Below are 15,246 nucleotides of genomic sequence, written 5' to 3'. Positions count from 1 at the left end.
TAAAATACATTTGAAGACAAAGATATTTTTGTGTACTGTTGCAGTTTGTTCTTAACATTGGAGTGGCTGAATCCAGGCAACTCCATAGCTTCTTTGTGAAATAGCATGTAAAAGTCATTCTGCCTTTCCATCTGACTGTGATTCTGTGATTCATCTCAACTGACACCTGACTTCATCTTTTTGCATTAAAAAGGAAATGAACATTGTCCAAAAATGAATGTATACATTATGCTATAGCTTAAAATGGGTGAATCTTTTCTTACCACGACTCAGTTATGTTCAAGGTACTAACAGCTGGTGCCCTATCTCTGTGCTGCAAATTACAATACTCTCCACAGGAATTCCATGTTTTCCCCTTCAGAAGAACCTACTCTTTCTGAGCTGAAAATAATCATAATTAAAAAAAAAAAAAAAAAAAAGCAGAAAGGCTTAGGCTATGCCTGCAAGTATATTTCACTTTAAACTAAAGCTCCAGTCAGATGCATTTCTCTCAGTATTCAACTGAAATTTTATGATCTATCAGTTGTTATCAGCTGAGAATCTGCATTGGGAAGTTTGAGCCTGCAGTAGCAAATGTGAGTGAGATGTCTAATTGGGTTATCTTCTGAGGTTCCTTTCCCTCAAAAAAAAACCTGGCAGCACACGTTGTCTGTGGAATTCAGAAATGGTATGGACCAAGACTTTATCAGCGCAACTGTGATGAGTGTCCAGATGATTCACAAACAAAAACCAAAGGCACAGAGCAGGGTGAGGTAGAGAAGATTGCTCAGAACTGTGTCCAGTCAGGTCTTGAATGTCTCCAGGTATGGAGACTCCACAACCTCTCTGGGCAACTCATTCCAGTGTTTGACAACCCCTATATATATTAAAAAAGTTTTCTTTTATTTAAATAAAACTTCCTGTATATCAATTGTAGTGCCCATTCCCTCTTGTCTATTCACCAGACACTACCAAGACAACCCTGGTTTAATCATCTTTATTCCTTGCCATCACGTATTATCTACATTGATAAGATCCCTGCTGAACAGTCGTACCACCCTCAGCCTCTCCTTCTATGACAGATGTTCCAATCCCTTCATCACCTTCATGGCCATTCACTGCACTCACTACATTATAACCATGCCTCTCTTGTACTGGGGAGCCCAGAATTGGGCCCAGGACCTCAGATGTGGTCTCACCACTGGTAAGGAAAGAGTAAGGATTGACCTGCTGATGACTGTCCTCTTAATGCAGTCTTGGATGCTTTTGGCCTTCCTTCCACAAGGGTGTATTGCTAGCTGATGTTCAACTTGGTGTCCACAAGGACCCCTTGTCCTTCTCCACCAAGTTGCTTTCCAGTCAGTCAGTATCCAATCTGCACTGGTGCATGGCATTATTTCTTCCCAGGTGTAGGATTCGGCATTTCCCTTTGCTGAATCTTAAGAGGTTCCTGTCTGCCCATTTCTCCAGGCTGTCAAGGTGCCTCTGAGCGGCAGCAGAGCCACCTACTACATCAACCACTCCTAGTTTTGTGTTGTGTGCAGACTTGCTGAGGGGGCACTCTGTCCCATTGCCCAGGTTAAGCTGAAGAAGTGCAGATATAGATTAGATATTAGGGAAAAAATTCTTTAATGGGAGAGTGGTGAGGCACTGGAACAGGTTGCCCAGAGAAGCTGTGGAGGCCCCATCCCTGGAACTGTTGAAGGCCAGGCTGGATGGGGATTTGGGCAACCTGGTCTAGTGAAGGGTGTCCCTGACCATGGCAGGGGGGTTGGAACTGGATGATCTTTAAGGTCCCTTCCAACCGAAACCATTCTATGTTTCTATGATAAATGAAGATGTTAGAACAGTATTGGCCTTTGTAAAGCCCCAGGTGACTGGCCTCCAGGTCAACCTTGTGCTGCTAATCACAACTCTGTCAGCCCAGCAGCTGAGCCATTTTTCAGTCCACCTCATTGTTCAGTTATCTAGCCTGAACTGCAACAGGACGGTTGAAGCAGCATATGAGCACCACGGATGGTGAACATGGGGCTTCCTCAAGTTGTCTGAAGACCTACTAGTTCTTCCCCATCAGACTGTCTGTAGCAGACACCCATAACAATATTACCCATGTTGGTCTGTCCACTAATCCTGACACAGAAGTTCTCAACTGTTTCATCATCCACCCCCAGACAGAGCTCCATGCACTGCCACTGCTTTCTCACATAAAGGGCAACTCTCCCTCCTCCCCATCCCAACTTACAATCATAGAACCATAGAATGGTTCAGGTTGGAAGGTATCTTTAATGATCCACTAGTCCACCCCTGCCACCATGGGCAGGGACACCTTTGACTAGATCACCACTCGTTACTGGTTTCCACTTGGACATTGAGCCATTGAACGTAATTCTTGGACATGGCCACTTTCTTCTGACTCCATTTATCAAGCCCGTATGTCTCTAATACAGCAGCAAGAATGTTGGGGGGGGGGGGGGGGGGGTGTATCAAAGACCTTACAGAAGTCTAGGTAGATGACATCCATAGCTTTTCTCTTGTTCCACTAATGCAGTTACTCCGTTGTAGATGGTCACTAGATTAGTCAGTAACAATTTGCCCTTGGTGAAGCAATGCTGGCCATCTCTAATTGCCTGCTTGTCTTCCCTGTCTTTTGATATGCATTCCAGGAGGATCTGTTCCATGATCTTACCAAGCACAGAGGTGAGGCTGACTGGTCAGTACTTCCCAGGGTCCTCCTTTTTTACCCTTTTAAAAAACGGGGATCCTACTTGAAGATGGATCTGATTACTAAATATAGTGACTACTCTGCAAGATAATCCCTTTCCTATAGGAATCATGACAGATATGCATACACATGTATATGCCTGTAGTGAGATAGGTGGGATGGCATTTAGAAGCAACCCAAAAGGGCCATTCATGCATGCTTTTAAACTACATGCAGCATTAGCCACTGAGTTAGTGACATTTTCTTTAGTATTTCTAGGGCCTGAAGTATCAACATCAATCAAACAACACTAAACAAACAGCACGCTTTTCCCTGTCAACCTTAATTGTCCTGACCAAAGCGTTAACTTACAGCCTTGCACACCTAGGACCCTCTAAAAAAAAAGACCTTCTGTCCTGGTTCTGGCAAGGGTAGAGTTAATTTCAAAAGGAGCCAGGACAGGTGAGCCAAGCTGGACAGGGGCTATTCCATACCATGTGACGTCATGCTCACCATAAAAGGGGGGGCTAGTCGGGCAGCGGCGTGGTTTCGGTGCGGTTCCGGGAGGAGCTGAGTGTCTGGTCAGTCGGTCGGTCTGGTCATGGGATCGGTAAATTGTTCTCTGTTATCGCCCATTGTGAATATCTTATCAGCACTGTTGTTGACTGTTTCCCTCTCCCTTGCTGTCCCAGTAAACTGCCCTTATCCCAACCCTCGAGGCTTTGCCGTTGTTTTTCCGTTCTCCTCCCCATCCCGCTGGGGGAGGGGTGAGCAAGCGGCCGTGTGGTGCTCTGCTGCTGGCTGGGCCTAAACTACGTCACCTTCTAACAAGTTTACAGCAACAGAGAGAATTCACCTAAAGTAATGGTAACCTACCATTACTTGGATCTAGTTCCATGTTACTGACACTCTCCATTACTGAAAGAAGAGAAGCTCATCATGGATGCTTTGCCTCCCAACCCCTTTCCAGCAGGGTAGTACCTCTAATAACAGTTTGCAGTCAGAAGCAAGTAGCATAAAAATTTACCACGTTTCCATTCTCAGCAATTTTGATTTCACTTCTCAGATGAAAGCTACAAGTTGATATTAAGCTGTTCTCAGACAAAAATAAAATGAAAGTGAAGATATAAACACGAAGCTGGTAGAAATGTCAGTCTGTTTCACCAGTGCTTGCAGAAATACTGTTAGATGGAGCTTTGTGTTGGAATTTTCAGTAACACAGCTGTATCCTGAACTTCACCAACAGGGCAAGTTTCCTCACTTGACTCAAATGGGTTAAGTGAGGAAATCTGTGCAGAAAAAAACCACCAGAATAGATAGAGCATGGGTCCTGCTATAGACATGTTGCTACCCTAAGCAGCCTTTGTTTTCTTAGACTCCTGGATAGGGTTTACATATGATTAGAAGCCGTGATGTTGAAAGACAATTAATTCTTGACCTAAAATGATCATCCTGCTAAACTTGATGTTGTTACCCACTTTAATTATTCATAGCTATAGCACAGCTCTGCATTCTCATCCAGTTATTTTAATGATTCAACAGATTATAAATCAAATGACAAGGGCTTCAAGCTTCACAGTCACTTTAAGACAACATCTTCTAAGGTTCATGGTAAATTATTCTCCTTCATCCTCCGACTCAATTTTTTTCACATAATTATCATATTAACTTGCTTACTAATATTGCAGTTCATATCATGCTTCCTAACAAAATACTAATTTTAAAAAAAAATTGCTAGGTTTCGTTTATTTTTCCACTTGTTTTTCATTCTTTCCTCCGAATACATGCACACATGTATATGCACACCTATGTGTATTTTTAATAAAAAACTTTACAGTTCTCTAGGTTCTCACTCCAAGTAAATTCATACATAAGAATGAAATAAAAAGATAACTTACCCTAAATTATTTCCCAGCTTTACTTGAAGCATCTTTTTATTTAAACAAGAAAATTCACTCCATTGTGCTATTCGTCTAAATAACTCTGAATCAATATGTATGTAGGATACCTCACAAATAGCAGGTATGAAACCACTGAGATTTAACTACACTGGCAGTTTTACTTTAGTCTTACTCTTTCATCATCATTGCTGCTCTTTTGCCTACTAGGAATAGTACTGGATGTTAAAAAAAACTTTATTCAGAGGCAGTGTGCCACAGCAGGTTACAGTAAAGACTGAATTCAGTATCATTTCTCTGAACATTGCCCTCAACAGAATGGCTGATTTGCAGTGCCATGCTAAAAGCCCAAACTGTGTTATAAACAACCTCCTTTTGTACATGTAACTTTTTTTTTTTAGCTGATTTACCTTTTTCATATGCAGGTGTATTCTCTTGCAGCAGCCTGCTAAGCTGGAACCCATTCAAGTGCACAAAACGTAGTTGTTCTCTCATTGTCTTGCCTCCTACAACTGGCAATATAAGATTCCCAACACTGTTTCTTGAAATTGGTAGGCCAAGACCTACTGCCAGTGTGCTAGCTAAATCAGTTTGTTGCACAAGTTCAGGTTGGGTTAAAGGACCTAGAATCAATAAAAAAAGGAAAAGAAAAGAAAAAAAGAGGAAAAAAAGTATTTCAATAACAAGCCCATTCTATTTCTCCAGAGACAGCTGGCATCTTGTTAGTTTCAAAATGTTTTCACTGGTGTTAGGTCAGCTATTTCAAGTGATCTAAAACATGAATGTTATACAAGTACAAGGAAGAAGAGATGGTCCAGGAGATCACCTTAATAGCAAGTCACAGCCTACATCCTAAGAGGGTTTGATAACTTTTACATGAGAAAGAATAGAAAGCACTACAATAGACTAATTTAATGCATGAATGAAGAAGCTGACAGCATTCTACAAGCTTCTCAATATAATGACAACAGCTCAAGATTTAATTAATATCAGGTTGCTAGGCAAACAGAACTGGAGGTCAGGTAAAGAATCTTGAGGCCCAAATCCATGGGTCTGTGCAGGCAAACCCAGTGATTTTTAAAGGGTTCTCTGCAGGATCCCATTACCTTACTGCAGTTATTAGGATTAGCCTTCAGTCCCACAGCCATCTACATGCATGAATAATTTCACTAACATAAGTGACCTTTTGTTTAAGATTGCCTTGTCAATTGTTTCTTTGTGCGCTTTGCTAGTTACATAACAGTGTTTTTTCTATTATGCTATTACTTCATTCTCTCTGTAACTCCAGGCATTGAGTGTTTGGACTGAAGTACAGTACAGAAAGAATTCTATATATAGTGTTTATTAGTCTCGAGGCTCCCTTCAAGAGCATTAAAACTTCTCTCATTTCTCATCTAGCTCTGATTAATCCCATACTTGTATAGAATGCCATCTATAATCCCTAAAGCCTCTTTGCATGAGTGCCTGTATGTCAGCAGTTTTCAGATTTCATCTTTAAAGGCAAGTTCTTAACTGGTTAAAAAAAGCCAAACTACCAAATGCATTTAGCCAATCATGGGTGACACATCTCTGTAGAAGGCTACACAAGTAATATTCTGACAGCATACTAAATGCAAAAGCCCACAAGGTTACTATTTTAAGGTCTACCAAATTAACCACAGTACATTTTGTTTACAGTAGCATCATAAGGAGCAGTCGATAGAATTCTGATTACTGTAGCAATGCAAGGCAAGCTCCTGGATATTTACATGGGCATCATTAGAAATCACAAACTTGGTCCCAAAAGACAGGTGAATAGATATATTTCACTGTATTGTAAAAGCTGCATGTTTGGTTTAAACCTAACAGAAACCAATCCCAATGAATAAGAGATTGCATTTACAGAATCTACACTCATGTGGTGTGGTTGTCCACACATACCAGTGACATTTATAAAGCAAAAACTTACCTGAGAGCTTTGGTCAGCTCTTGACTTTTTTTTGTTTTTATATATAAACTGAAGAGTTCAATGACTCCTCAAGCAATGCTTTCTATTGCAACTGGATAACAGCTATATAAATGACAGACAGGTAAATCTGCTTCCACTGTGCTGCAAGAACCTCGAGCAAGATAAACAAGGCAAGTTTCTCCAAACAGGCTTTAAAAGTAAGGAAATCAGATGGAAATGAGCAAGTGGCAGAATGAAAGGCAGAAGAAAGAATTATTTTGAGAAAATATTCACTCCAGGTATAACTACATTTCACCGATTCACTCAGTCAAGGAGTTTAAGCAAGACTCTACAGATTAGATTACAGATTCTCTACCGCACCATTCCCATCTTGCCTCTTACCTTAAGCTATATTATACAAGTAGAAAATGAGTTTCAGAAACAAATTCACATCAATGATTTAAAATTAACTGCCCAGCCAAAACAGTAAACACACTCAGGCTCCTAATTCTTTCCTTAACACTTAGCAATCAATAGTGTTTTTTTCACTGCGGTCACCTCTCATCCTTTCATGAGAGCAATTCTTCCTCTTTCCTGTTACTCTCAGAATGAGAAACTGTCATTCATTCCTCTATCCTGGCTGTCTGAGGGACAAGAATGGAGGCCCAGGGAAATATGCTGGCCAAGAAAGACAAAACTTAAAACTCACTTCAAATAGGATTTTACTTCTAATTTTATCCATTTACCAGCATCCCAGGATCCTGACAACAGATCTCATTAGCTCTCAACACTCAAGTAGGACAGAAGTGCAAAAGGTTATCATCTGAGAAATACCCAATTCTCTCAGTGGTTACAAAACTTAAGTTTTGACATAGATGTAAAATGTAACTAAAACCAGAGTTGTAGGTCATGCAGAATGGCTCTTGCCAGATACCTGTAGAACAAACCACAGCACTTTTCGGGAAGAATTCTAGAGCCAATATAAATTAGAGATGGCAATGTGTTCTAGAAGAGGTCAAGTTTCTTTGACTCTTACCACTTCTCTTTTCAAAAGCAGAGCTGATAAACAGCAGCGGTGTGTGCACTTCTCCTTCTGAAGAACCACCATGACTACCTGTTTCAGACATCCCATGATCCCCACAAACAACTAGCAAATTGGGCAGAGAAGCTTCTTCCTGCAAGTCACAGAAATAAATTTAAGTTACAGTACAAACAAGATGTGTATATATAATGCTTCACTATCTTTATAATTTTCACACATTAGTATTTCTCAAAATAAATTCCATTTTTTAAACTGACTCACAACACCTAGCGTGGATTACAAGAGACGTCTGCAACTAAGTGTTATGCAGTAATATTCATTTTTAACAGTTAAGGCACACATACGTATCTCAGATACTTGTCAGTATGTTGCAAAAAACCCAAAAAAGCTTTAAAAAATCCTCTCATTTACAGAGTCACAAGAAACTGACTGAGGGATTAAACAAAGGTCATCATACTGTGGGGAGAAAATCAGGAGTCCAGGAGCAGTTGCATTAACAGAGAAGTATTCCATCCTCCATTTCTTCAGCTTCATTGAGTTTTTAATATAAATGCTAAATTATTAATAGTGTAAATATTAATATAATAGAAATTTAATATAAAAAGATAATCCTCTTTCTAATAGTTTCTAGTCTCTCAAGTGCTTTTGGGGTAGAAATCTGACATGACTAGTGTCAAATGATGTTCTTCTGAACAAAAAGAAACAGAAGTCTAAGTGAAACCTGTCCAACAATATTGAGCTAATAAATCAAAGACAGCAGAAAATAAATATTGTCATTACATAATAAAGCAGCTTTTTGTCATGTCTAGTCATTACCAGTACCTGTCATATCTAAAAGTAAAGTGCTTTCATTATTCCTGTATTCTAAAGCTGAGATAAAAGCTTGCATATAGTTGGCAAAAGCAAAACATACTAACAAACTGCAGCAAAACTACTGCAACGTTCATCAGACTATAACTTTCACAAGCAGGATTTAACCTCTATTTTCATATAATAGTATCCATTAGTCTAAAAATACTATTGAAATTTTATGAGCAGCTATTCTGAATTGCAGCTGCCAAAAGCAAACAAGAAAAAAGCTTCAGGCCACTTGGAATTAGGACTTGGTATTTCAATGTCCAGACTACTTAGATAAATTACCAAATCTGAATCTGTTTTTAGATTTGGAAATACAGGATGTTATTTATGTGCTACATCTAGCATAAGAAAAACACTGTTTATAACCACTATTTCCATTTGAATCTTTTCAATATCTAAGAATTAGGTATGCCTTCACAATTGCAGAAATCAAAACCATGGCTATATATGCCCATTACTCCTTCTGCTGAATTTCATTACTAGAAAGCACACCAACCATTGTTTTAATTCATGAATGATAAGAGAATTTTGGCATGCATTCCTCTCCTCTTCCTGCACACCAACAGGAAGTTATTTCCCACAGCTGTTCAGAAGAGACTTAACAGATGTTACTAAGGTCAGCCAGTAAATCCTTAAAAATGCTACGCTCTATGGTTAACTGGGGAATGGCCAGGGAATGTAAAAGACAGAAGAATACCCTCTTTGGTCTAGGAATAAACAGCTACCGCCCACAAATAAGGTAGCATTCTGAAGTTAGTCCACAACTAACAGACATTGATCCAAAAAGGAGCTATGTTACCTTTGAAAGAAGAGAAATATGAATCTTCTTCAGGATGTTATCCATTTCACGAAGTTTTGGTCCCACTAATGGGCTGTTTGGCCCAGTCACATGTCCAATATGGTCCAACCCCAGGTAATGTAGTATTAGGAGGTCCCAGTCTTCTCTCTTTAATACTCTGTCCAAATGCCTGGTAACATTATCATCAACCTCAGAAATAAAAGGAAAACAATTAAAAGGTAAAAATATTTCCCTCTTGTAAAAAGCATAGAAAAATTAGATTGCACTACCCATAAAAAATCTGTGGAAGCTGATAAGAATTACACTTACTCACAGTGCTAACAGGAAAAAAAAAAAGAAAAAAGAAAAAAAAAAGAAAAATTAGATTGATTAGTTCAATGCCAGACAGTCAAAAAAAAAAAAAAAAACCAACAACAATCTATCTTACTAGACAGATTCTTCACACCATATCACTCTTTTCTGGTTATGAGGCATCAGATTACATACAAACAGAGAAAATGGGTTGCCATGCTTCCACAGATACTTTTAAAAACTGTTTCAAGACATTTTCAGTCACTTTCATCCTTCACACTCCTGATTTGTCACTTCACAAGAAGTAGGTACAGGGAAAAGACTCTCTTTGGTGCTTGGAAGCTCAGGGGAAAAAACCCCACTCCTGCTTTTTCAACTCGATTATTGCAACTGTGCAAACACAAAAAGATTGTACTTGCTGTGAGAAAAAGAGCTGACAACATAGCAAGGAAGAAAAATTATTTGAAAAGTGCTATTTGGGGCCTAACTCACATGTTCCCTTGCTTAGGTTGACGAGCTATTTTTAGTTGCATATATTTCTCCCTGAATATTAAAAATCCTTTAAAAATTCCACATGTAACACAGCTTTGTTGACTCTGGATGTAACTAACTAAAAAATTATAAAAAGCTTTCTGTGTAATGGACTATATTCAGAAAGCATAAAGACTGCATAAAGAGCATATATGCATGACAGCCATCTAATTGCAGATGCAGCAGCATGTTTGCATTTTTCCACTCCATGTTGAGACTTCTGCAAGTCTTATTAGAGTAACCAATTAGAAGTGTCTTCCAATTCACATTAGACCTATCTAATTTCCTTAAACATACTAAAATACTTATGTCAGTAGCAGCAGGTCAAAAGCCCAAGCTTTCACAAATCATAAAGGTTCAAAATATGAGCTAAAATTGCCAAACCACTTACTCTTTTAGTGTGCACAGAATAAGAATTTTCTTAATTTGTTTCATTTACTTTTTATGCTCCCTCTTTGATAACACACTGAAACACTACTCACATTGCAACCACAAAAGTGATACAATACTCCAGAAAGTATGCCTCTAAGAGACCAAGGTTATATATTAATGGGCCATTTAAGGATTGCACATACTAATATAAATGTGATAGCAAACTGGAAACATGGATAGCAGAATTTTTAAACAAAGCAAGTAGTCTAACTTCCTACCGCAACATGTTTTGTGAGAATATCATACGTTTAGGAAAGTTAAACGGTAACACACTGTTTGTTACTGTATCATCCAAACACTTTCCACAGCATAGGTATGAGGGACTGAAATACTTAGCTCCACATTGAGAATACTGAAAACACATATCCAATTTTTATTTAATTGCCAGGTTCATATTTCAGAACAAGGACAGTTTTATTCATTCATTCATTCTTAGGATTTGCTACTATGTGTTTGTACTCACATTATTTAACTTAGGATTACATAAAGTCTCTCACCTCTGTAAAGTCTGACACGAAAAAGGATGTTGTTCCATCATACTCCACGAAATGCTTTGGAAACAATTTAACCCAAGTGTCATCACCATAAAAGATAATTCTTTTCCCAGCTGTTTTTGCCTGCCATATCAGATTGTCATCCAACAGAGCTGGAGAATTGAGGTTCACAATAACATCAATGAAACCAGGTATGCTACCTGTCATCAAAGCCTACATAACACAGGAAAAGAGACATATTAACAGAAACTAAAATGTCTTTCAGTACTCAGAAGATAGTATTAGCGTAAAGGAAGCAATGAAGCAGAGGGTAGAGAAATTATACTTTCAATAAAAACACATAGTAAAGTAAAAGAACACATGAGCTGCCATACCACATTACCTGCCACAACATAGTGCTAGCTCATGTCAGAGATAATAGCTGCTTTACAGAAAGGTAAAAATACTATTTGCTTAATTAGTGAACAGCAAAACAACTTTGTATGCCAGTTGAAATTCGCTTCATTTACTCATCATAAAATCACCAAAAAGACAGTTTAGGAGGCCTAAGTAAACTGACTTAACACAACAATAACAATGGTAGCACATTCAATACAGTGATTAAGAATCTTCTGGAAAATGCAATGAAGTCTACCAATCAAGAGTTACCAGGCTATTTCCCCCTCACTCTCTCACTGGCCTTCTGGCTGACCTATCAAAGCTCACTCACTCAGCTTCTTCCATGGAAGAAATGTCACTCAGATCCACCACTGAGAAGCCTTGATGATCAAGTATTTTCAATACAGACCCACAGCTAATCTTTCAGTTATCTAGAACTTCGCACAATTTTCTTTTTAAGCTATGCAAAAACTTCCCTATGACAAATTTACACTAAACTGGATTTCCTATCAGAAGTTACAATAACACAGAGAAATACCAACAAAAATGTTCTTGGATAGAAGACAACTGGAAAATTTGACAACTGAGAGGCTACTGCCTTCCTGTGATTACAAATTGAAAGATTATGTTGATCAATTAATCCTGCACTAGGGCCTTAACTGCCCCTAAGTGATTCTCACAGACCTTCCCACCACAAAGCTACCAAATAAAGGAATAAAACAAGGCTAAGTGACTTAAGTAGGAGCTGCCACCTCTTCCTCTTACTCAGCCTTCAATCCCTGACCTGCCCTTTCCTGCACCTTAAGGCCATGGAAAATCAGGACTTTATCATATGCACTACTACAGCAAAGTGAGTTTCAGCCACAAATTGCAGTAACAGAGAAAACCTGCCCTTTATGCCAACTCCGAGCATATGAAACAACCCAGCCTTCAAAATTTTCTCAAATGAAACAACCCCAAGTGGAAAAATACCCACTTACCTTAATTCGAGGCATAGTCACAGTGGGTGGCTTCGCTTCAGCAATGAAACTGTAGGATGTCCCTTTTTCAACAACTTGTGTAGTATACGGCATGAACTGTTTACCTTTGGATCCAAACACAAAGTCATCTCTCAAAGCATCTATCAGCACAATGACAACTTTTTTGAAAAGTGGTGGTGGAATTTTGGTCCAGTTAGAAATCTTTCCTAAACAACAAAAAAAAAAAGGGTATATAAAAGTCATCAACAATTTTAACAACGGCTAGACAGAAGTTAAAGGCCAACTTCACCACAGAAATAAGTGCTTCCAACTTCTTCCTTAACTTTACATTCAGAAGCGAGAAGTTGCAAACAATAGCAAACATGAGAAGTAATCAGAGGAAGCTGAGTTTTCAGGTCATCCAGCACAGGAATGGCACAACAACAAAAAAATCCAATAGAGCATTTAGGAAGGAAAACAAAATGTGAATGGAATGCATGATGTGAAGTTGGGAGAACTACGGAAAAGCTACAAAATGGAGAATGTTCAAAGGAAGAAGAAGGGATAGCTGCTGCCTTCTCTCTGGCTAATTTAGTAAAGCTGAACTACATATATCTGACAGACAACTTTTGTTAGAAACAACATGCAGCATTCACCTGTGCTAATACCCAGTTTTGCACATTAAGAACATGTCTCAAACAATGCCTCTCAATCAAATCCCACCATAAGACAACAGGAAAATTACAAAGAAATAGACAGTTTCACTGAAATTTGAAGGGAAAAGATTTGTGCACACTTGCGCCCTTCAAGGTAGAAGACTGAATGCCAGGACAGTTTGGTGAGGGCAGCTGCAGGGCCAAAATCCAATTCCAGAATCCCCTGAACATGCTACATGGGCAGGCACAGCAAAATGCTGTTGTGCGTCAGGGAGCGGGCAGTGTCATGCCTTCAAGCCCACCTCTTTCTCTTGTATGGACTTAATGCTGGCTGCAGTAACTCTTCATTTGTATTGCGCTTGGTCCACACGGTGACATTTAACTTTTACAGCAGCAGTTTTTGGCCCAACCTCTACAGGTCCCATATCTCTACCAGGAAAAAACACAGAAGGACAAAATGGAAGCAGAATGGATCCTACCCACAGATCTCTATTCAGACAACATTGTGGTGAATCAACTTCTCAGTACATGCATTATATAAATTTAGGGGGTTTACACTCCTTTAGGGTAAAATGTTTTTGAATAAGTGGCTGACAATTTTGAAAGGTCACGGATGATGTTATGTCTAACAAAAGAGCCTCAAAACACCTCTGAAACTGTATTTTTTGCTACATAGATAAGCATCAATAAACTGACATTCACAGCCCCCTTACTGCTAGTGATTTTTCCAGATAAGGAAATTGGGGAGGGGGGCACAGCAGGGAGAAGGAAGAAATCTCAACAGCAACAAAATGCTAACTGCCAGCAACCCTGATTAAAATGATAATGTTGTTTTTCCAGACTTGAATTATCAACTTAGCAGGCATACTTTGGCTCCCAGTGAAAACCAAAAAGGCACAAATGGATGTACTGTATTGTTAGTTAAATCTTTCTCATAATTTACTCCTATTCACTGGCTTAGGGAAACAAAACTTGCTGGACAACAAAAATGTTCAGATCACAAACACACCCTACTCAGAAATCCCTCCTACAGTGTTATTCACCAGTAAATCAAAGTATTGCGAAGTGCAAAGAAATTAGGTGTTGATTACAAGCCATCTGAAAATACTGATTGTAAGACAGCTAAAGCAACAGCTTGTGCAATTTCTGGCATGCAGCATGCTTATTTATCCCTGCTATGGTTATTTAGAAAACAGTTACTTTAAATGAAGCTGAACTTCTGTAAGCAGTGAACAAAACCATAGGTTGTACCAAAAACTTGCCACAATGATGTGCTGCAAGGATTCGCTATTATACAAGCAGCTACACAATTTTATCAGTCATCCCGCAGGCAAGACAGCATGGATTCAATGGCGGTCTGGGCTCACAAAGTGAAACATTCAGGAAATACAGAAGCCCTGAATAAATATTCTTTTCTGAATACATCTAAAGTAGGCTGAAAGCCTGTATCACGGTTTTGTAAGCAATCCCCTGCCTTTAGAGCTTACCATCCAGACCAAGAGATATCTCTGAGAGCAAATTGTAACCCAAGAACTACGAAAGGAAGTATTCTTCAACTGTCATTCCATTTTTGCCTACCTATCCCTAGGATTACTAGTGACAGGCCTAAATTTAAAGTGTTTGTAGAGCCCTGTGGTACACATTTATACTTTTCAACTTAAACCAGTCTTTTCAAAACCCAATTGTCTGACATTTCCCTCCCACCCCAACAGTCTCCCTCTGTGTTAATCTCCTGTTATTAATCACACGTGACTGCAACATTTCACTCATAGCAGCCTATCAAACATCTCTGACAGTCTTGGTAATCTCCACCTAAAAAGCAACCTGCAATTTGGTAGCATCCGCTCAGGTCTGTTACCAGATTAGATTCTTTCAGCCTTCCTGCTTAACTGATTATCAGCACACCATGCTCTAAATTACACAACCTTCTCTTCCCTCCACTGTTTCTTGCCATTTAAGTAAGCCTGTCCCAACATGCATAACGGCATATACTTTGGAAAAATTATCAATAACAAGCAGCTAAAGACCCAGTTGGGCAGTTACAGTCCTGTTCCACCAAGTTAACTACAACTAGATGTCCTGAGTAAGAGCTTTATATGAGCAAAATACTACTTAATTTAGCTGTCCACTGAACCTGAAGTTTCACCCCACAAGCTCCAAGCATTGGTGAAGAACACTCCTTCAAGTACACATTCCTCTTCTTCACATTATTAATAGAACTTGTGACTGGACATATAAGACTGCTACGTATCAGCACATCCTCTACCAACTCTTCATTAAAAAGTTGCTCAAAACTTTTGG

The 15,246-nt window shown here is 39.1% G+C and overlaps 1 protein-coding gene across 2 annotated transcripts in view; it reads right to left on the bottom strand.

Moving 5' to 3' along the window:
• Positions 1-15,246, bottom strand: part of PIGG (phosphatidylinositol glycan anchor biosynthesis class G (EMM blood group)) — a 101,352-nt gene that overhangs the window by 84,979 nt on the left and 1,127 nt on the right. For both annotated transcript variants that reach the window (XM_075739878.1, XM_075739879.1), the window contains exons 2-6: positions 12,311-12,516; positions 10,956-11,165; positions 9,205-9,393; positions 7,542-7,680; positions 4,989-5,201 (exon numbers count right to left, since the gene is read on the bottom strand). In XM_075739878.1, the coding sequence (XP_075595993.1) occupies positions 4,989-5,201; positions 7,542-7,680; positions 9,205-9,393; positions 10,956-11,165; positions 12,311-12,516 (957 nt within the window). The remainder of the gene's footprint in view (positions 1-4,988; positions 5,202-7,541; positions 7,681-9,204; positions 9,394-10,955; positions 11,166-12,310; positions 12,517-15,246) is intronic.

This window comes from Balearica regulorum, chromosome Z, assembly GCF_011004875.1.
Source record: "Balearica regulorum gibbericeps isolate bBalReg1 chromosome Z, bBalReg1.pri, whole genome shotgun sequence".
Classification (NCBI taxonomy): Eukaryota; Metazoa; Chordata; class Aves; order Gruiformes; family Gruidae; genus Balearica; species Balearica regulorum.
The sequence above is the reverse complement of the archived record's forward strand: the minus strand, read 5'-3'. Positions and strand labels throughout refer to the sequence as shown.